The sequence below is a fragment of the Nicotiana attenuata genome, unplaced genomic scaffold, assembly GCF_001879085.1.
Source record: "Nicotiana attenuata strain UT unplaced genomic scaffold, NIATTr2, whole genome shotgun sequence".
NCBI classification, from domain to species: Eukaryota; Viridiplantae; Streptophyta; class Magnoliopsida; order Solanales; family Solanaceae; genus Nicotiana; species Nicotiana attenuata.
Window position 1 is genome coordinate 118,962 of NW_017671121.1, and position 23,176 is coordinate 142,137.

At 37.3% G+C, this 23,176-nt stretch overlaps 1 protein-coding gene across 1 annotated transcript; it reads left to right on the forward strand.

Moving 5' to 3' along the window:
* The first annotated feature begins 21,494 nt into the window (after positions 1 to 21,494).
* On the forward strand, positions 21,495 to 22,962 carry LOC109206057. Its single transcript, XM_019368825.1, has 2 exons — positions 21,495 to 21,933; positions 22,232 to 22,962. The coding sequence occupies exons 1-2, from the start codon at positions 21,495 to 21,497 to the stop codon at positions 22,960 to 22,962; spliced, it is 1,170 nt and encodes a 389-aa protein (XP_019224370.1).
* The last annotated feature ends 214 nt before the right edge of the window (positions 22,963 to 23,176 follow it).

Genomic DNA, 23,176 nt, shown 5'->3' on the forward strand with positions numbered 1-23,176 from the left:
TTGTAAGTTATATCTACTCCACCACATAATCAACTTTTTATCACCATTTTTTTTTTCGCACAATAACTTTCGCTTAGTGTTGCTACCACCAAAGGATGTGGTGTAGTGGATGAGACTGCTCCTCCCTTAACCAGAGGTCTCGTGTTCGAGCCCTGGGTATGGAAAAATCCTTGGTAGGGAGCGCTTCCCCCCGAATGGGGCCCTACGCGGCGCGAATTCAGATATAGTCGGGCTCCAATGCGGGTACCGAATACCGGATGAGAAACCGAAAAAAAAAAAAAAAAACCTATACCATGAGTTTCGTTGTCTCTATGAACTTATCATAGGAAGAGTTAGCAAAACTAGGAATTTTAACAAGGAGATTTAAGAAATTAATTTAAAAAGTGAAGACACTGAAAATTGAACGGATTCAGCATTTATAAAAAAATTAAACTTATATATATAATATAATTTTTGACGAAAATGGTTCTACTGAACTACCTTTCGCCCCTCTAGCTCGGTCCCGTAAACGAGAAATAAAAAAAGAGCAAAAAGATATATGATGGAACTTCATAAATGTGATCTGATAATTCAGTGGATGTCAAGTATTATTATAGTGAAGAGACAAGACTGGCTAAACCCATCATAAATGTAAGTGTGACGAAACAAGTCGGTTTGATGAGACTAAACCTTCGCCTCTCGCAAGAGTTTTCCATGATAGTTTGAAACTAACCTTAAATAATGCATCTAAATTTTTATTGGTTAAGTTGTTTTTATATGTGTATGCATCTAAATGATTCGTAGCTGACCTTGTTAAAACCCTTACTCAGGATCAACGTTTCTCTTTAAGAATGAAAATTATATTCCTAAGTAATTTTTTTAAGAAAAAAAGAAGAAGACAACAAATTAGCAAAACCCTAATATCAATAATAGATACGTACCACAATATCAGTCAATAAGTATCGAGCCAAATCATACCATTATGAGAAAAGGTGGACCAATTTTACTAAATGATTAATGCCTAAGATTCTTTTCTTTGAAAATATGAAAAACTTTATAATTTAGGAACAATATTGTGAGTCCATAATTAAAAGGCGTGTATTAAAGAAAAGAACTTTTGATGATGAAAATGCTTCATCTTCTATAACAACTTTATTCGACGCAAATTTGACTTAGAGCCCGTTTGGACATAAGAATTTTTTTAATTTTTTTAATTTTTTTTAAAATCAGTGTTTGACCATAAAATTTCAATTATCACTTGAAGATGGATTTTAGAATTTTTTAAAAATTTGAAAAACTCCAAAAAGCTGTTTTTTAAAATTTTCACTCAAATAATTCAGAAAACTTCAAAAATAACCCAAAAATATATTCATGTCCAATCACAACTTTAATTTTCAAATACCATTTTTACTTGACAATTTCTTTAACTCTTTTTTTTGGAATTTTACGATTCTTATGTCCAAACGCCCCCTTAGTTAGATTTGTGCACTTTAATTACTAGATGATTAGGAAAAAATGTGTAGATCAACAGTAAGTATTTACCAAAAATTAAAAAAAAATAAAAATTGATAGACAGAATTACATGATACCTATTGCTAGTAAAAGTTACTTCCTCTGTTCCAGTTTATATGAACCTATTTCCTTTTTTGTCCGTTCCAAAAAGAATGACCCCTTTCTAAATTTGGTATCAATTTAGCTTAAACTTACAATTCTTCCCTTAATGAGAAACTTTTATAACCACATAAATACTCTGACCTATTTTTTAACTTATTTAGGATCACAAATTTCAAAAGTCTTCACTTTTTCTTAAACTCAATATCCAGTCAAACAGATCCACATAAATTGAAACGGAAGGAGTATCATGTACTTTGTAAAATTGATAGAAATGTGTACAAGTTGATTGGAATACCACGATTATAAAAAAACTAGGGGTTTACTATCGTAACCTTTTCTCCCGGTGATTGGCCGATTGGTTGGAAGGTAAGGATAGCATGATTGACTGCTTTCGGGTCCTATGGATCATGGGCCACAGCTACTTGTGTAACGAAAATGATTAGTAGTAGTAAATATATACTTAATAAAGTAATTAAAGAAAAAGAGAAATTAGGGAGGTGAAGAGGGACAAGATGTCGGGAGAAGAGGAGGACAGGGTGGCGTGCAAGCTGTCCCCACGTGTTAACACAAAGCCCAATAATAGATCTTTCTTCCGACAATCCCTCATTTGTTATTCATATTCATAGTCCCATTTTATTTCTAGGGTCCGTACGAGGCTCCTTCTCCATGTGATTTGCACGTGAACTTGACCCATTCTCTCTTCTCTTCCCCCAATGGCCCAATCATTGATTTCTTTACTTTGTTCTTGCTGCCATAGTGCCATTTATATACATTCATGTAACTGGACGATGGAAAAATTTTATTTTGTGTCTCACGCAACTGATAATAGTTATGTGAGGCCTTTTTTTTGTTTAAACTGTATGGTCCCAGAATTTTGTAGACTCAGATATATAAGATATGGGTCCACAAATATATGAGATAAAAAGAAACCTCACACAACTAGTGTAAGTTATGTGAGACACAAAATAAAATCACTCCTGGACCATGCACTTCTTTGTTGGGAAGCATAACAAAACTATCTTCTTAACGTGAACAAGAGGCCTACCACCAACCACATGCTAATCGAGGATTAAAATTTAGTAGGTTCAATTAGTAAGATTTTAACATTAAATTTATTATATTGTTAAAATTACAGGTTCAAAGATAACATTTATTGATATTTAGTAGATTTTTATATATAAATTTATATTCCGTGTGGGTTCAATTGAACCCTTAGCCTAAAGGCTATATCCGTCCCTCCAACCAACTAAGTACGTTACAAAAACTTTGGTCTTAACTCAATCTCAAAAGATCGGCGTGAATCATCAATCATCCAAAAATATAGAAAACTTCCAATCAATCTCACAAACAATGTAATAAAATGGATATTTAAATTTAACTCAATCATAAAATTGTTATTGTTCATAAGAAAAAGATTGCTCAAAAGCATAGAAAGAGTCCAATTAATTACGCATCCCACAAATAATGTGAGACTACTAACATGCTTGGTGGGATGGTTAGAATCTTTCATCTTCAAATTTAATTAAGTTCTAATTTTAAGAATGAAAAATAGCTTAGTAGGATGAGTTTTACTTCCTTTGTCAACTAATTCGATGCAAATTCGAATTAACCAATTAATTAAAAATAATCAGAAAAAAAACAGTTAAGAGGCCGCTCCATGATTCTATGCACTAGGGCAATATATGTGAATGGGTTAAAATCAGACCAAAGAAATTCGGCATGCAGAGATGATTATCATGAGCGATTTGCAAATAAACGCTGGCAGTTTGGCCGAGGTCGACCAGTGATTAACAGAACGAGCCGCTGAGCGGTCCATTAGGGTGGAGGTCGAGCAGCATAGATAGGAGTAACGGCTAGTTGTGTTTTTGGATCCTCGGAGGGAATATTCTATTAGATATTCTCTCTGTTTTTGTACTCTTTAGAGTTCTTTAGGAATATCCCATATAAATAGTATAAGAGATAAGGCAAAAGGCATGTAAGATCAGATATGATAAGAACACTTTTGAAAAGTAAGCTCTCTAGATACAGTGGCGGATCCACCTTTGGACATATGGGTGCTGAAGCACCCATCTCCTTTGGCCAAATTATGAAAAGTATTCATAAATAATACCTAAAAAATTCAATAATTGACCATGAGCACCCACTATTATCATGTTTGGTCTTCTAGAATTTAAACTAAAATCAGTGAAACACCCACGACCTATAAATCCTTGATCCGCCACTGTCTAGATAAATACAAAGAACAACTTTCTGGAGAGATTCGACCTTTTTGGATTATCTTTTGTCATTTCCACCAGATTCAAGAAAGTGCTCACTATTCTCTTATATTCTTGTCATTCATCATTGTTAGAGGGAGGAATTATTCATCTCATTCGATATTGGGTGAATATTTCTCCTTATTTACATTTATTGCCATTTATTATTATTCTATACTTGATACTTCAGGCACATTATTACATACGACATATTTATTTCTTACACATTAATTCCGTTTCTTCACTGCTCTTACCTTTCATACTGTCAACCCAAGATCTAAGGTTATTAGGTTTAATTAGTATTAACTCTCCTTGATAACTGATTAATTAGTTTAACCAAAGATTATCATTTTTTGGTCAAACAATATGCCCGTGATTTGATTAAACTGTTTATATTTAACTCAAGCATTAGGCGCGTTAATTATAAGCTATATAATAATTATTTAGCCATTAGGCTTGTATCTTTGAAAAATATCGTACACACTCTTGAATCTGGATTAAAGTCCTATCGTTGGTAACTTCAAGAGTTTCCCCGAAGTATAGAAAGATGTGATTTGCAGTGTTTGTTTCTTATGCTTTCACTAATTACTTAATGTGCAATCTCTTCAAAGAGAATCATAGATGTATATAGGAGGCTTAATTAAGTAACAAGTTGGTAAAATTTGAAGATTTGATATGCTTAGGGTAGCGGAATCACACGACTGAATGTGTACTCTATCATTACACAAAAAACTAAAATCATTATACAAAATCAAGAAGAAACAATCAAGATCGATATATGAGTAGTAATAATATAGTGGAAGTAACTTTATTTATGTTTTACTTATACTAGGAACACCTTTTTTCTCGGCTAAAGAATCGCATGCATGTCTGTAAATAGCTTATTGCTCAAGAACGTGACTGTTCTGCTCTTTGTTCTATTTATGTTTTTGTACTTTGGGTGACCCTTCTAGAATTGAAAAGGTTTGCTAAGTGTTAAAGCATTGAGGCGGTGTAGTATTCCATTTATCTAAACCCAATATTTTAGCGCAAACATAAATTTATATATAAATATTAGATCCATCTACGATTAAGCACTAACTATATTAAATCAAGAATTTAAACTATATAAATAATTATAAAGATTTTTACATCATCAAATTAATGTACTTATGAGTTTCATTTTAAAATAAAATTTGGATACCTAGTTACTAATTTTGTATATAAAATTGTCAATTTTAATTTTTAATAAAAAGGGTCATTAGTCATTACTACAAGAAAATTATGAGCTGTGAAACTAATTTCTAGGATTTATTTTCCGACAAACATCATGATTTTGACAGACAGCTTCTGATTACTGACTTTATTCCATATTTCATGTGTGTAGCATAAATGAATTCTGTTAAACAATAATTAGCAAATCTATCGTAACTAGCATATTGTAAGTTGGCAACGACTACATTATACGTACTGTATAACTATAAGAAAAGGTTCTTTTATAATTAAGCACTCGTACTTTCTAGGAGCTATACAATTTTCCAGAAGAAAAATATAACTAACAAACCTGATGAAAATATAATTATATGAATTGAAGCTCATAATCATGTCGGACCTTGATTACTTATAGATGATTAGTAATTGTATGAGCATATAGTAGTATCACAATACAACGAGTAATAACAGTGGAATTAAACAAAATAAATCAAATTAAATACGAAAATTGGTGTAGTAACTAAACAGATTCAACAAGATAAATTGCATGTAATATATGATTATTATTAGAGAATATAGCAGAATAAACTAAAGCTAGCACAATATTATATTTTATTTGAGTCGGGAATTAGACTCCCTATTATTGACTCAACTTATAATTTGTATCTATCATTACCTTCGTATTCCAAGCTATGTTAATCAAAGAGAAAGAAAATATGAAAAGGGTGTATTTTTAATATTCTTTTTGTCTTTAGGCATCTAGTTACCTAACCACATCGATCCAATTAATCTAAATTCATGCAATATATATATAAGCTCACTAAAAAATACTATAAGTAAAATCTTTTCTAGTGAAAGTAATTTTTTTTTTATTACAAGAGCTCAACTTAGGACTACCGGTAAAGGGGAAAAAAAAAAATATTTCAGTATACAAATCATCCCGCATTCACGCAGGATTTGATCCTTCCAAGAAGTGTTTCATAATACAAACATTGATGTGTACTTTTACGACTCGAACCCGTAGCTATATCCAACCATACCTTTAAATAGATTTTTAATTTTAAAGTATAAAGTTGCAGGTATATGATAAAGCAAATTCATGTGATTCTTACATGGCACACCATCATTCCATTAAACAGCCAAAGTACAGCAAAGAACATTACCTGTAATCTGTACCCACACGTGCACTCCTTTCAGTCAAACTCACCTTTGATCCATTCAACGGTCAGTTTATATCATTTTCTATCATTGCTTAGTGATTAGCTACGATTGTCTTAGATTAGCGTCTTTTAACACTATATGCGGGTAAAATCGAGCTCATGGTACATTTCGGTCTCCGATAGAATAAACTGAGCTCGAGACATGAAGGCGAGGGACCGGAATCGAGGCAGAGGTCTTATCGAGTCAGAGTTCGGGGGCATGACGCCCGCCCTCGAGAATATCAGGGTCATGATCCGGGATCATTCCGAACCCCCAAAGACTCCGAAGAACATTGTTAGGCAATCAAACACGGCCAACAAAAGGCCGAAATATTCACGACCGGCCAGATATCATGGCGTAGATCACGATACGTATCAATGAAGAACCGGCAATCAGCTAAACAAAAGATTTTTTACCTTTTATGAAATTGTACCTAGATAAGGATTCTCCTAATATATAAAGGAGGTCTGATAATTCATGGAGGACATTCTAACACGCATTCCAAAGCACTATACTACTGTTTTACACTGTTATTGATGTATTGGGGAAAATTTGTATTCATATATATATGATGACGTGTCCTGACACGTGGAATGGATAATGAGTTATATTTGCCACGGTTCAAGAGTTACAAACAGGTACGGGTAGAAAGAGGCACGAGACGAGAGGCTCAGCGCCCCGTTCCTGTTTAAGCTTATTTACATACGAGCAATGAGAAGAATGAACATGGCTAAAGAAAAAGATGCAAATACGGCATTTAAAGGGTATTAAATGCTGGAGCCGTTAAGGAATATATACATTCAATGTAATGATTATGTAACGTAGCATTTAATGTCATTAATCACTCATAATAGCCTCATTATGACTTAGGCATAACGTGCATTCCCATAGATTCCCAAAGGGACCTATAAAAGGAGAAATATATAATCACTGGAGGGACAAGTGACTATTGAAATTTACCAGCTTTCATACTTGGCTATTCTAAAATTTCTTTCTTTATTTACTTTTTCGATTATCAGTAACCCGATTCTTCTAATTTCTAGTTTTGACTAAAAATTTATTTTTTGGTTAAACAAATTGGTTCCGTTACCGGGGAATCTGATAATCAATTATACCTCAACCTGATTTTCTTGATTGCATCAATCATGTCGAACAACAATGACAACACTCAAGGAAACCCAGAAATTCAAACAATCCAACAACTTCAGGGAGGCTCTCCACGAGGCTCCTCACGACGGTCTCGTGAAGGCACTCCTGATGGATCTCACACAGATGGACAGGCTCAATTCGAAAATGTTGAAACCATGAATGAGGCTTTGCAAAAACTTATTGCCTCTCAAGTCAATAAAGCCCTTCAGGCTTTTGTTAGCCAATTACCTGCTGCTCCACCCACATCTACTCCAAAAAATAATACTTTGGAGAATCCTCGTTCTGGATTGGTTAATTCAGGCAGCGGTGGAACCCCTAGTGAAACACAAGAGGGAGACCCAGGTAATCCAGTTAATTCTGATTTACAAAATCTAGTACTAACCTTGCAGAAACAGCTTAAGGAGCAAAATGAACGCATAGAACAAATACCCGGAGTACCGCCCGTGATCAAGGGAGTAGATATAGATAAATATTCCCAACAACCATGGAAGCCAAGTGCTGCCCCCCTCCCAATTCCAAAGAAGTTTAAGATGCCTGATATTCCAAAGTACGATGATACATCAGACCCACGAGATCATGTTACTGCATTTACAACAGGAGTCAAGGGCAACGATTTGACTAAGCGGGAGATTGAATCAGTCTTGGTCAAAAAATTCGGTGAAACACTCACTAAAGGGGCACTAACATGGTATTCTCTCTTACCTGAAAATTCTATAAATTCTTTTGTTGAGCTTGCAGATTTATTTATCAAAGCACATTCGGGAGCTCAAAAAGTAGAAAAAAGAATGGAGGATATCTTCAAAATCAAGCAAGGAGATTCAGAGCTGCTCAGAGAATTCGTGGATAGATTTCAACGGGAAAGAATGACATTGCCACGAGTACCTGACAATTGGGCAGCCATAGCCTTCACCAGCAATTTGAATGAGAAGAGTTCAGAAGCCACGAGGCGACTCAAGGAAAGCCTTCGAGAATTCCCAGCAACAATGTGGAATGATGTCTACAACAGACACAGTACAAAGATGAGGATTGAAGAAGACATTATTTTACGACATAAAACAGAAGAAAAGGTAAGCTCAAGGCATGTGGAAAATGGAAAGAGATCCGGTAAAAACAGGTACGAGCCATACATGGGACCTGCGGGAAAAGACTCACGATCAAGGCAAGATAATCAAAGGTACGATCACAAACCTAGAAACAGGGAATCAGGCTCCTCATCGAGGTTCGGGAATGATCGAAAGACACGCGGGTCACGAAACGATGATAGAAGTCTAAAGCAAGGTTCGGTGGTTACAACTTCAACGTAAGTACCTCTGAACTCGTGGTTGTTTTAAGAAGCATGGGAGATAAGGTACGATGGCCAAAGGAAATGTGATCGAATCCGAACAGACAAAACCCTGATCATTGGTGCGAATTTCATAACGATCACGGGCATAAAACAGCACATTGCAGGTTTCTGCAAGGTGAAGTTGATCATTTGCTAAAACAGGGATATCTCACTGAGTTATTCAGTGAGAAAGGTAAACAAACATACATGAAGAACAAGTAAGAGCCTCCAAAACCACCTTCACCCAAGAGAACTGTCAACGTTATAAGTGGGGGTGAAGATATCAACGATGTATCATATAAAAAGGTTTCAAAAGTAACAATTACCCACGGGAAGCGGCCTCAACATGTACTGGAAGAGGAGAATATTATATTCAACGACGCAGACGCCGAGGGACTCTTAACTCCGCATAACGACGCACTGGTAATATCTTTACTTGTACATGACACTAACGTGAAACGAGTTTTGGTTGATCCAGGTAGTTCTGTAAATATTATTTTAATACGAGTATTGCGCGAGATGCAAGCGAAGGATAAATTGATTCCAAAAGCACATACTTTGTCGGGATTTGACAACTCTAATGTTGTGACAAAAGGGGAAGCAATACTTACTACATTCGCAGAAGGCGTCGTTAAAGATACCAAATTTCAAGTTGTAGATATGGAAATGGCTTACAATATGATTCTTGGGAGGCCATGGATTCATGACATGGATGTTGTTCCTTCAACCTTACATCAAGTTATTAAATTTCCATCTCCATGGGGAATACGCCAAATCAGAGGCGATCAACAAACATCTAGAAGCATCAATTCCGTTGCAGATTCAACTGTTAAGGGTGAAGACAAATAGCAATTACAGAATTTAGGTGAGGGTAACACGATGTCAACCTCACCTGAGCAACATCAAACGGATGTGGATTCGAGACCTGATACCATTCAAGAACCGGAGGAGAACGAGAACATCAAAACAACGATAGAAGAGCTAGAGGCCGTGGTGTTATTTATACATTGGCCAGAGAGAAAAGTGTACATAGGAGCTAATCTTAGCCCGGAGGTAAAACGTAAATTGATTGAATTTTTAAAAGCTAATGCAGATTGTTTTGCTTGGTCCCATTCTGACATGACAGGGATACTACCAGAAGTCATGACTCATAAATTGAATGAAGATCCATCATATCCTCCCGCCAAGCAAAAGAAAAGAAAGCAAGGAACTTTCAAGAATAAGGTGATTCAAGAGGAAGTTCAAAAATTGCTAAAAATTGGTTCAATTCGTAAGGTAAAATATCCTAACTGGTCAGCTAATACTGTTGTGGTTCCTAAGAAGAACGGTAAGTGGCGAGTCTGTGTAGATTACACAGACCTTAATAAAGCCTGTCCAAAAGATTCTTTTCCTTTACCGCACATAGATCAATTAATTGATGCTACTGCAGGGCATGAGCTATTAAGTTTTTTAGATGCATATTCAGGCTATTAACATGGACCTTATTTACTGATGGCTCATCTAACGTAAAAGGCGCAGGATTAGGAATTGTTTTAGTACCACCTACGGGTGAAACTATTAGGCAAGCTATTAAATGTCATTCTATAACTAACAATGAAGCGGAGTATGAAGCTGTGATTGCAGGTCTAGAATTGGCACGAGAACTTGGCATAAATCAAGTGGTGATCAAAAGTGATTCGCAACTCGTGGTTAATCAAATGCTGGGGACTTACACAGTTAGGGAAGCAAGGATGCAACAGTACTTGGAAAAGGTACGGGAACTGATAAAGCAATTCCAAACTTGGAAGGTCACACAAATATCAAGGGATGAAAATGCTGAAGCAGATGCCTTAGCTAATCTCGCATCCGCAGCTGATGTGGCAAATGATGCAAACGCTTCAGTTATACATTTATTTCATTCAATTCTCGAACCTGATAAGAATGAGGTAAATTTTAATAATTTAACTTGGGATGAAACGAAATTATCGCTTTTTTACAGTATGGTACCGTCCCTAATGACAAGAAACAAGCGCATGCACTTCAGAAAAAGGCTGCTCGTTACAGTTTAAAACAGGGGAACCTTTATCGTAAAATGTTCGGTGGTCCCTTAGCAAGATGCCTCGGACCTTCTCAAACGGAGTATGTAATGAGGGAAATACATGAGGGGCATTGCGGGAATCATGCAGGAGGAAGATCACTGGTGAGAACCTTGATTAGAGCAGGGTACTAGTGGCCTAAAATGGAAACAGAAGCGGAAACTTTCGTGGCTAAATGTGATAAATGCCAGAGGTATGGTAACAATATGCACAGGCCAGCAGAATTATTACATCCAGTCATTGCGCCGTGGCCATTTATGAAATGGGAATGGATATAGTAGGACCATTACCTCAAGCAAAAGGACAGGTAAAGTTATCTCTCGTACTTACCGATTATTTCACTAAATGGGTAGAGGCAGGAGCATTTAAACAGGTGCGAGAAAAGGAAGTCAAAGATTTTATTTGGCGAAATATCATCTGCCGATTTGGTGTACCAAAGGAAATTGTATGCGACAATGGCTCTCAATTTATCGGAGCTCAAGTCACAGAGTTTTTTGAGAGTTGGCAAATTAAAAGGATCACATCTACACCTTATCACCCAGTGGGCAACGGGCAAGCAGAATCAACGAACAAAGTCATAATCAACAATTTAAAGAAACGTTTAGAGGAGTCAAAGGGTAATTGGCCTGAAGTGTTACCCGGAGTGTTATGGGCATATCGCACGACAACAAAGACGAGCACAGGTGAAACTCCTTTCTCTTTAGTTTATGGAGCTGAAGCATTAATCCCAGTTGAAATAGGAGAACCAAGTACAAGATTCTCACAAGCAACACAAGAGGCTAATGATGAAGAGATGCGGGTCAATTTGGATTTACTGGAAGGCAAGAGAGAAGCTGCATTAATAAGAATGGCAACACAAAAACAAGTGATCGAACGATATTACAACAGGAAAGCACGGCTGAGGTACTTCAAAATTGGGGACTTCGTGCTTAAAAAGGTTTTTCAATCTACAAAGGCAGCCAACGCGGGTAAACTAAGTCCAACCTGGGAAGGACCCTACAGAGTTCGAGATATTGCAGGAAAAGGAGCATACGAGTTGGAAACAATGGACGGGAAGGTGCTTCCTTCACATTGGAATGCAGTTCATTTGAAGAGATACTACATCTAAGGAAAAACCCACGGTCAGGTATCACCATGTTAAATTATATTTTTTGAATTGTTAAAATTTTACTAACGATTTTAGATGATAGGCAAAATGCTAACCCGTACTAAATGATAAGTCACGACCTGTAAGGCAAAATGGAATAAACTAAAATTCCTAGCCCAGGGTTACAATTATTCTGATAGAAGTATACACAGGTTAAGCAGTCTTCATCTATAATCGCACCCCCGAGTCCCGTATGTACTTCCTTTTTAGGAAAAAGGACCAGGTGAAGGAGACTATCAAGTGCTCGAGGCTTCATACTTCAACACTCAAACACTTGGGGGACTACATAGTATATACAGTCACGTGTATAAAAAAGGCAAAGAAGATTTAGAAAATCAAGCCTAGAAGAATCAAGTACGCAGTGAAAGTTATGAAGTAACGGCATTCATCATAGTATTCTTTCCCATGAGAACAATGGCATTCATCATAGTATTCTTTCCCATGAGAACAATGGATCCTAATGTTCTGGAGCTAAAGGGACTATGTACTAAAACGGGTTATAAGGAAAAACCCCGTATCTATTGTTCTTCTTTTGTATAAATCTGTTACAAGGAAAACAGTTGCGAGAAAGTTATAGATGTAATTCAAATACATGTAAAGTATTACTCAAAAACATATGTGTTCCTATTTCTTTTATCATATGATAACACCATTATGAAGTTGAGACGTCTTCTTCATTAAGTGTCTAAATATAAAAGGGCCCTCTTTTATAAAACTCATGTTATTTAGTCATGGGATTAACAGAAGCATTTTTCAAAGAACAAAAATGCAGACTATTCTTTAAGTCCTTAAAAACAAAAAGGCAAGAATAGAACAAACGGAAGTTTAATGATAATAAAAACTTCTTAATGTTTAAAACTAAAGACTAAAGTATAAACTTAGTCATCGAATTGTTCATACAAAATGCCCCATAACAAGACTTGGGGACTTATACTTCTAAAAATCAACCCTCAAGTGATAGCCAAGGGTTTGATTACAAAAACTCTCAAATGAATCCAAGAACTTTAAACACAGTTTTCCAAACAGGTACCTGCAAAAAGGGAATTTAAAACAGATGTAAATTTTTTCACTAAGAGGAAAGGACTGAAGAAGGATCATCAGCGGGCTCAACTGGAACAGCATCACTAACAGAAGCGGGTTGATTTTCAACCATTGGAGTATCAATAGACGAAGTTTCAACTTGACTTGCAGCAAGGGGCACGGTTGAGCTTGAAGAGGGTGCATCAGAAGTTTCAGCTAAGGGAGCCTCACTCACCGGAACTTCACCCAAGGGAACATCAACTCCAGTAACTTCAGCTTCGAAAACTTCAATCGCGGGTGAAGGGAAGTCCAGTGGTTGTTGAGCTTTTTCAATAGTCTCCATCACCTTAGCTAACTCTGACTCCAGATTAAAGTTTTCTTGGCTAGCTTCCATTAAGGCATCACGACGGGGGTTCAGAAAAGCCTAGCTTACATCAACTGCAACCTTATCTTTAAGAAGCTCATAATCTCTTTCCCAAGCAGCAATTTCATTTTTGAGACCTTCATTTTCATTCAGGGCTGAGTTATAAGAGGCTTGGAGAGAGGCATGAGATTTTTCCAAGGCCGCACCTTGTCTTCAGAAGTTCGTAGATCTTTTTGGGTCTGAGTCAAATTTTGTATCAAATCTCCAGCATAAACTTCTTTTTGACTTAAAAGAGCTTTCAGCTCTCTAATCTCTTCACTTGTCTTAGATAATTGTTCTGAGAAAGAAGACTCGAGACGCTCTCTTTCTTTCTCAGCCTGACTTGAAGAAGCCTTGACAACCGCAAGCTCTGAAGTTAATGCTCTTACCTGCTGTTCCAGGTTATTCTTGTTCTCTTGCAAATCTTCTATAGTAATTTGAGCACTATCAAATTGTTCCTTCCAATTTGCATCTTCCAACTGAAACACGAGCTTCCCTCTCTGAATCAAGAACAGCCTTTTTAGAGTCACATGCCACCTTCTCTAATAAAGAGATTCTGTTCATCAGCTCTGTACCAATAAGGTTGGCCTGAAAATGGTAAGGGAAGAAAAATTAGAATTATAGAAAAATTCTGACAAATTAAAGAAAGAAGGGATATACCTTTAAAGTGGAATGAACTATGTCGTTCATCAGAGTCAGACAGCTATGGCTATTCAGTTTTTCTTTCTCAATTGGGCCTATTAAAGGTTCAAGCCAAATATCCGGCTGACCGGATTTCCTCAAAAGGCTGTTGTTAGCAGGAACTTCGATAGTCACGCTCCTCATAGCAATCCTTCTACTTGAAGAACCCACTTCTGTAATATGGACAATATAAGGAGGAGCGGTAGAAGAAGTAAAAACAGCAGAGGGAGGTTCGGAAGCAGGTGAAACAGGTACAGAAGCAGATGAAGCAGGTAAGGAAGGAACCAAAGGCACGGTAGAATAAGGAAGAGAAGGAACTGAAGATATGGGAGTTGAAGAGGAAGATAGGGGAAGTTCATCCAAAACGGGTCCTAATCCACCACTCTCAAAACCACTATCGAAAAGCTGGTTAATCGACTCATGAGTGTCATGAGGGGTGGCAACGTCATCATCAGAGACAAGATTAACAGGCCCGGTAGGAGAAAGGTGATGAGAAACTTCAGCTTCGTCAGAGACGATACGTTTCCTAACTCTTGGCCTTGTCACCAAAGAACCATCCTCCTCTTCTTCGTCGGAGCTGTCATCGTCTGTGGTTTTCCTTTTCAGAAGAATATCCTGAGCACTTTCTAAGGAAAGTTGGGTTCCTAAATGAGAGGCCGCAACTGCTTCAGCAGTAACACCTCGAATAGCAAAACCTGACAGAGAAAAGGTTGAAAGTTAAAGCAATAAAGGGAAAAACTCTTACATATGATAAAGACAAAAACTCATACCGTGAGTCTTTACTTTCCAACCATGACGATTGGAAATAAATTTCCAAGACCTAGCCTCCATAGGCGCGATCTTCAACAATTTATCTACCCAACCATGAAAATTGGAAATGTTCTCCACAACTCCCATGGTTGCTAAAAAAAAAGAGAGGGAAACAAAGTTAAAGAAATTGATAAACTCGAAGGAAAGAGATACGAAAGAGATGAAAGACTTACGTGCAAAGTTCCACTTCTCAGGGAAGGGAACGTTTTGTTCACCCACTAAACCAACTGTGGGAGCAGCAACAAATCAGGCATACCAGCCACGATCCTTATCATCTTCTGGGCTCACTAAAACCCTCTTACTCCTAGCCACTAAGGTAAAGACGCCATTACGAAAAAGTCTAGGGGAGTATAGATGTATTATGTGAGGAAAGGTAAAATTAACGTTTGCCAAATTGGCCAGATGCCTTAAGCAAGCAACAGCCCTCCATACCAGCGGGCTAATCTGTGCTAAACAAACTTTGAAGAAACGACAGAAATCGAGAATTACTGGATCGATAGCTGGTTTAAACCCAAGAGTAAAAGGGTATGTGTAAACGAAAGAGAGTCCAGTCATATATGAAGTAATCCTTTAATTTGGATGGGGATTACAATGGGAAAATCGTTACTCCAGTGACAATCTTTGCGAGCTATGGGAGCTAAAATCTCTGAAATCATAGTGGGGTAAGCATCGGAACGATCTAGACCAGAAATTTGGGTTTGAAGTGATTGTCTATCGTGCTGAAAAGATAAATCGTTAGGGACTATCTCTTCTACCAAGGGCTCCTGTAATGGTTCAGAGGCTTCCTTGCTCTTAGAAGATGATTTTTGGGTAAAAGAACCTCTAGTTCTAGAGGAAGAACCAGGGCTAGGAGAAGGCATGTAGAACCACCACCACGTGAGGATCCTAAGTTATGAAGTCTCCCACCCCTTCTATGTCTAACAGGGGCATTGGAAAAATTGTCTAAAATAGGAACTCTCTTAGGGTTAGGGTTCGAAGAAGACATGATGAGGAAGAAGAAGAAGTAAACAGAGATTTGCACAGTTTAAGTGTTCGAGATAAAAGTTTTGTGTGGAAGAAACTAAAAGGTAAAACTGTATTTATAGGTAATCATCAAAAAGTGAAAACGCATTAATGGAAGGGTCACAATAATGGTAACTGGTACATCGTGAATAGTGGAGCAGTAAAAAAGGACCTTAAAAAGGGGTGCAAGTTGCAGAATCAATAAGGAGTTAACACGTGTGAAGAACATTAAATAGATGTGACCATTGAAGCGTCAATCTTGTCACAACATTAATGATGACAAAAATTCTCCTTTTACGAAATCCACTTCCCAAATATTCAACTGACGAATAAATGGAAAGTGGGGGGACTATCTGTATTGGGGAAAATTGTATTTATATATATATGGTGACGTGTCATGACACGTAGACTGGTCAAATAGTCAAAGAATTAAGGTTGGTTAACAGATACGAGCAAGTTAAATGGAGAAGGCACGAGCAGTCATACAAGTAATTCAATGCTCGTACCTATTCAAGACATTTAAAAGTCAAAGATCGTGAAGAGTCAAAGGAATGAATCTGACAGCAAAAAAGAGCCCAGATACAACATTTAATAAGTATTAAATACTGGAAATGTTAGAGAATATGTATTTAATGTATATGATTGCATAACGTAACATTTAAAGTCATTAATTGCCCATAATTGTCTTATTATGACAAAGGTAAAGTCTGTATTCCCAAAATGGCTATAAAAGGGAAAGTCACAAACAACTGTAAGTACGAAAAAAATACTATTGGAATATACTTAGATTTACTTGCTTTCTGATTATATTATTCACAAATTTCTTTCTTTATATACTCTTTTCCGATTATCAGTAACCCGTGTTCTTCTAAATTCAAGCTTTGACCTAAAATCTTATTTTTGGTTAAACATAACTAATATATGTATTAGTAATTATACACCCTATTTGGTATTATTCTATATACAACTAATACATAATAAACCATAACATTAGTAATATCATGATTTTTAGTACACATGGATAAGTATGTATACAACACCTCTATGCAATGCATGTTATTTTTAATACACCAAACGAAACAGTGAATAGAAAATAATCTCAATATAACTAATTCAAGTATTACTAATCCCGACATTACTAATACATCATATTCAACATTATTCTTATACACCCTACCAAACGACCTCTAGAAAATAATGTCGCATCTAACGATGAAACACAACCATTTGTACAAGATAAGATGTTAAGTAATTTGTCACGTCATACTAGATGCACGTATGATACGGAGTGCTTCGCACCTACTATCTTTGATTAAATTTATACATATATAAATTTTCACAAAATTATAAGTGTACTAAGTATTGACTGTTGTCACAAAGAAGTAATGAGTAGAATGACACTCTACATCTACCGATTTAAGATGTTGGATTCTTTTACATAGGAGAAAGATGCGCTTAATTGTGGGAGGTATAATAATAGGATTACAGAGGAAAGAAACACAATCTTAGGTTGTTCTTTCTTATTTTCAATTTTAGGATAGAGCTACAATGAGGAGGCGAAGATAGAAAATCAGATAGCTTTGATAATGAGATTCATATCCTGCAGCTAAAATGAAGCTAAACTTACAATCATTAATTTATAACTCTAATCCTATGCAGGTGGTTTATTATAATTTATAAAGTATACTGACACTTAATATTTGTGCCGGTAGAAGGTAGTAAATATCTCGTGAAATTAATTAAGGTGCGCGCGAACTAATCATGAGATGGTTATAAACAAAGAAAGTACATTGGTCTCGACAACAACCATTTAGATGATTATTTGCGTCGAATGAATGAGAGTGCTATCAAGTATGGGATAGGTCTATATCCAATCACTAATCATAGAGTTTCACCCAATGTTAGGCCAAGTCTCTGGGCCAGCTAACATGATTGCGGCTACACCTCAAATTGGTCCTTTGTAACCTGCCCAATTCATATGTATGAGATTGGTGTTAATGGACTCTTAAGGCCCAGATAACGTAGGTGGAATTAATGTGAAATTACACGTAAAATAGCACGGGCTAGCCAGTTTTTGGGATGGTCATTCAAAAATAGCCAGCATTTATAAAGTCATGGAAAAACAACCACTATTTTGCTGCAACACGGAAAGTTCCAGCATAATAAACTGGATATCGGTGCACTTGTGTATGAACTTCCAGCATATTATGCTGGAATTCCAACACGCGGAAAGTTCCAGTATAATATAACTAGAGATTGGAGCACTGGTGCTCCAATCTCCAATATATTATGCTGGACCGGTATATTATACTGAAATTCCAGTATATTATACTGGAGTTCCAGCATAAGTATACTGGAACTCCAGTATATTATACTGGAGTATTTTTCCGGATTTTGAACAGTGTTTTCGTTCAGATTTATCTTTACACGAAAAGTGACTAAAATTCGATTACCTTTGAAACTGTGGCTATTTTTGAATGACCACTTGTAAATCTAACTATTTTTAAATTTCTCCCAAATTACACCGGTTGTCCCCTTAGGGTGCTGATCTTTAAGTATTGTTCCTGATTTTTATTTTATTGCAAAGTTAAGCTTCTTCTTAATTAAGAATACCATATTTTTCAATATTAGAAGCTTAGAATTCTTGTGTGGGTTAAAATTGGAAGTTAATGATTGATTTTTGATAAAATCATTTGAATGTTGATAATCTGTACTTGAACTTTTAGTTCAATTTAGTGATCTGCTCTAAAAATCTCAAAACTTTATTGTTGGTCCTTGGAATGTGTTGGACAAGACAAAGTGGGTCTTCTTGATTTAGTGCTATTTGACTAAATTTGTGAGTGAGGATCGTTTGTATTGAAATTGGGAGGCTTTGTTTCAAATTTGACATCGTTTGAAGCAAACTTGGGGTGATTTGATCGAATTAAATGTAATTTCAAATAACACTTTGTTTGTAACACATGCAAATTATGCTAATCGGATAGACTATGTGAATTTCACAAATAAGTCATGCCAATCTAGTAGAGTTTAGAGAACAATTGAACAAGCACAAAATCATGCAAACCGGGTAGAGTTTGTGAATAATTTAGTAAATAGATCCGACGCAAATAACACAAAGTCATGTCAATATGGTAGAGTTTGGTGAACATTTGAACAATCACAAAGTCATGCTGATGTGTGGCTATAATTTCATATTTTAGCACATTATTTACCTTGCATTTTAGGTGCGTTAATTCTAAACTATACTTTATTTGCACGTAATGGAGTCTATTTTATGTGTAGGTGCATTGGAGATGAAATTAGAGCAAAGGGAATATGTAAAGTATAAAGAGTGCTTGAAAACTGTTGGAAAGACGAAAGAAGGAATTGAGCAGCTGAAGAAATGAAGCAGCAGGCGAAGCGAGCCTTTGAGCTCGCGTGGAAGCTGGCGAGGCGAGCCTTTGAGCTCGCATGGGAGCAGGCGACGCGAGGGATAAGGTGAGGTTGAGCTCGCGTGGAGGCAGGCGTCGCATGGTCTGAGGCGAGCCTGATCCAGATTTTGAAGGATTATTTCGTCTCCTTGTTGGACTTGGACTGAGGTTATGTTGTTTAGGGCCTTTCCTACACATATAAATGGACATTAAACACCACTTTTGAAGGGTTTTTGCGACCGGAGGTAAGAATAGCTCGTGGAACACCCGTTGGGAGATAGAATCATCGATTTCTACATTCCTTCATCGTTACTTTATAATTTATTTATGCAAAATACTTGGGATATTGTTACTATGAGTATGAGTAGCTAAACTCCTAACTAGGGTTTTGATGGAACCTATTGGAGGATGATTTTCTTGTTACATTAATATATATTTACCATAGCTTTTTCTCTATTTGTTCAACTACGTTCATATTGTGGTTGGTTGAAGAGCTTTCAATCGACTGTGCCTATTTAGTGTGTATTACTCGGAAGAGAGTGCATATTTAGGTAGTTGTTGAACAACATTACTCCTAACGCATATGAGGGATCAATACGAAGGGCTTAAAGGTGGGATTAGGAATAACGAAACCTTGGTGCGATCCGAGTAAGCCATACTCAGTTCCAGCTAGCGTAATTCGGAAGAATATGTCTAGTAACTTGTGATAGTTACGCGGGAGAGAATTACGACACTCAGATATCTCATGATCGGTAGAGAAAACTTAGGTAAATTTATAGAAAACATAGCGGAAAGGATTCCGACAATAGGGGAAATCATAACCTTAGATAATTCTAATTCTTGTCTACTACTTGTTCGTAGTTAGTTATTCATTAATGCATTTTCATTACGTGATATTTAGTTAGTAACATCCAATTTGTTATTCAAATATTTCTGAAGATTGATTGCGTGAATTTGTGGGAGTCTAGTAGTTGTGCTTAATAGGTTAATTCCCTGTGGGATTCGACTCCAGACTTATTAACTAGAATATATTTGCAACAACCGCTTAGTCCTTTTTATAAGGCATACTTGGGCGTGATCAAATTTAGGCGCCGTTGCCGGGAACGAACCCGGATCACCCGCATGACAGGCGGTAATACTCACCACTATACACTAACCTAGACCTGTACTGCTGTCGTGATGAGACCGATAGCTGAGAAGTTGTCAGACCCAGGGAGTTTCACAATCCCATGCACAATAGGCAGCTATGCTTTTGCCAAAGCATTGTGTGATTTGGGGGTAAGCATAAACTTGATGCCCTAGGCTATTTACAAAAGGTTAGGCATTGGAAGATCAAGACCCACATCCATGTTACTACAGCTAGCCGATCGGACAATGAAGAGGCCATCAGGTATTCTTGATGATGTACTAGTGCAGGTTGGAAAATTTGTGTTTCCAGCAGATTTTGTCATTTTGGACTGCTGGGTTGACTAGGAGATTCCCATAATTTTGGGAAGACCATTCTTGGCCACTGGGAGAGCTCTGGTTGATTATGAAACTGGAGAACTAAAAATGAGTCTGAATGATGAAGAGATAACATTCAATGTGCAGAAGTCCATGCGGCGACCAAGTGAATTTGCTAACTGCTTTCTAATAGAAGTTGTGGATGTAAATTTGGTGGAGGAAGATGAGACTCTGAATGCTAAAGACCCTCTAGCAGCCTGTTTCATGAACTTAGAAGAAGTAAACGGAGAGGACTTGGCGGAGTGGGTGTTGGCTCTGGAAGGCCAAGGGTTTTGGAAAAGAGAGCCCGGATTTGATTCTTTGCACTTAGAAGAAAGAAAGACTCCTCCAGCTAAGCCATCGATCAAAGAGCCACCATAGTTGGAACTGAAACCGCTACCATCTCATCTCAGGTATGCTTTCTTGGGACCTAACTCAACTTTACCTGTTATTATCTCATCTGGTTTGTTAGATGTGCAGGAAGAACAACTTTTGCAGGTATTGATAGAGTGCAAAACTGCAATTGGTTGGATCATTGCAGACATTAAGGGTATTAGGCCGACCTTCGGTATGCATAAGATTTTGCTGAAAGATGGCCACAAGACTTCCAGAGAACATCAAAGAAGGCTGAACCCAACATGAAAGAAGTTGTGAAAAAGGAGGTGATAAAGTGGTTAGATGCGGGGATCATTTTCCCCATATCCGACAGCAACTGGATTAGCCCAGTTCAATGTGTACCAAAGAAAGGTGGAATGACTGTAGTGCAAAACGAGAACAACGAGTTGATCTCAACAAGAACAGTCATGGGATGGCAAATTTGCATGGACTACAGAAGGTTGAATAAGGCCACCCGAAAAGACCACTTTCCCTTGTCGTTCATTGATAAGATGTTAGATAGATTGGCTGAGAGGTCCCACTACTGCTTTCTGGATGGATACTCGGGGTATAATCAGATCTCTATTGCCCCGAAAGATAGAGAGAAAATGTCATTCACCTTTCCATATAACGTCTATGCTTTCCGGAGAATGTCGTTCGGCCTATGCAATACACCTGCCACATTTCAAAGGTGCATGATGGCCATCTTCACAGATATGGTAGAAGACATAATTGAGGTCTTCATGGATGATTTCTTAGTGGTGGGAGACTCATTCGATGATTGCCTAAAGAATCTGAAAAGAGTGCTAAAAAGATGTGTGGAGACTAATCTTCAGCTCAACTAGGAAAAGTGTCATTTCATGGTATAGGAAGGTATAATCTTGGGGAACCTAATGTCAAGTAAGGGCATTGAGGTGGATCGCACAAAGGTTGATATCATAGAAAAGCTACAACCACCCACTTCCGTCAAAGCAATAAGAAGTTTCCTTGGCCGCACCGGCTTCTATAGAAGGTTTATAAAAGATTTCTTTAAAATTGCTAATCCCTTGTGTAAATGCTTGAAAAAGATCACCCTTTTGTGTTTTCTAAAGATTGCAAGGTAGCGTTTGAGGAGTTGAAGAAGAAACTGCACCAATCATAGTGGCCCCCGATTGGGGGCTACCTTTCGAGCTGATATACGATGCAAGCGACTATGCTGTAGGAGCAGTTCTTGGGCAGCAAAAAGATAAAGTCATGCATCCGATCTACTATGCAAGTAGAACCTTGAGCGGCGCCCAACTGAACTACACAGTGACAGAGAAAGAGATGCTAGCTGCGGTGTTCGCATTTGATAAATTCAGGTCATACCTGATTGGCTCAAAAGAAATTGTTTACACTGACCATGCTGCCCTCAGGTACCTAATAGAGAAAAAGGAGTCAAAGCCGCGCCTAATTCGATGGGTGCTACTGCTACAAGAGTTCGACTTGGAAATTCGGGACCGAAAGGGAACAAAAAACCAAGTTGCTAATAATTTGTCTAGGCTGGAAGGAGCGGAAAAGAAGGTTGAGGTGGAGGAGATCATGGAGACTTTCCCAGATGAACAACTTTTAGCAACGAGCCTCGAGGCTACACCATGGTATGCAGATATTACAAATTACCTAGAAAGCGGTATTGTTCCTTATGACTTGTCTTCTGTACAAAAGAAAAAGTTTTTTCGTGATTGTTGCATGTATTTCTGGGATGAACCATATTTGTTTAGGATTTGTCTTGATAACATGATCTGGAGATGCATTCCCGAGATAGATCAATCTTTTGTTTTGCTGGCATGTCATGCTTCACTGTTGGAGGACATTTTGGAGGTGTAAGGACAGCAACTAAAGTTGGAGTCAGGCTTTTATTGGCCGACGTTGTATAAAGATGCACACTTTTGGGTTAACAGTTGTGATGAGTGCCAACGGACGGGGAATATTTCCCGTCAACATGAGATGCCCATAAACCCAATTCAAGAGGTGGAAGTATTCGATGTATGGGGAATCAACTTTACGGGACCATTTGTCTGCTCATATAATACCAAGTACA

Coding starts and splice junctions, on each gene's coding strand:
- LOC109206057 (XM_019368825.1), top strand. CDS start 21,495: ATGACTGTAGTGCAAAACGAGAACAACGAGTTGATCTCAACAAGAACA. Junction 21,934..22,231: donor GAAAAGAGTGCTAAAAAGAT/GTGTGGAGACTA, acceptor GCGTTTGAGGAG/TTGAAGAAGAAACTGCACCA.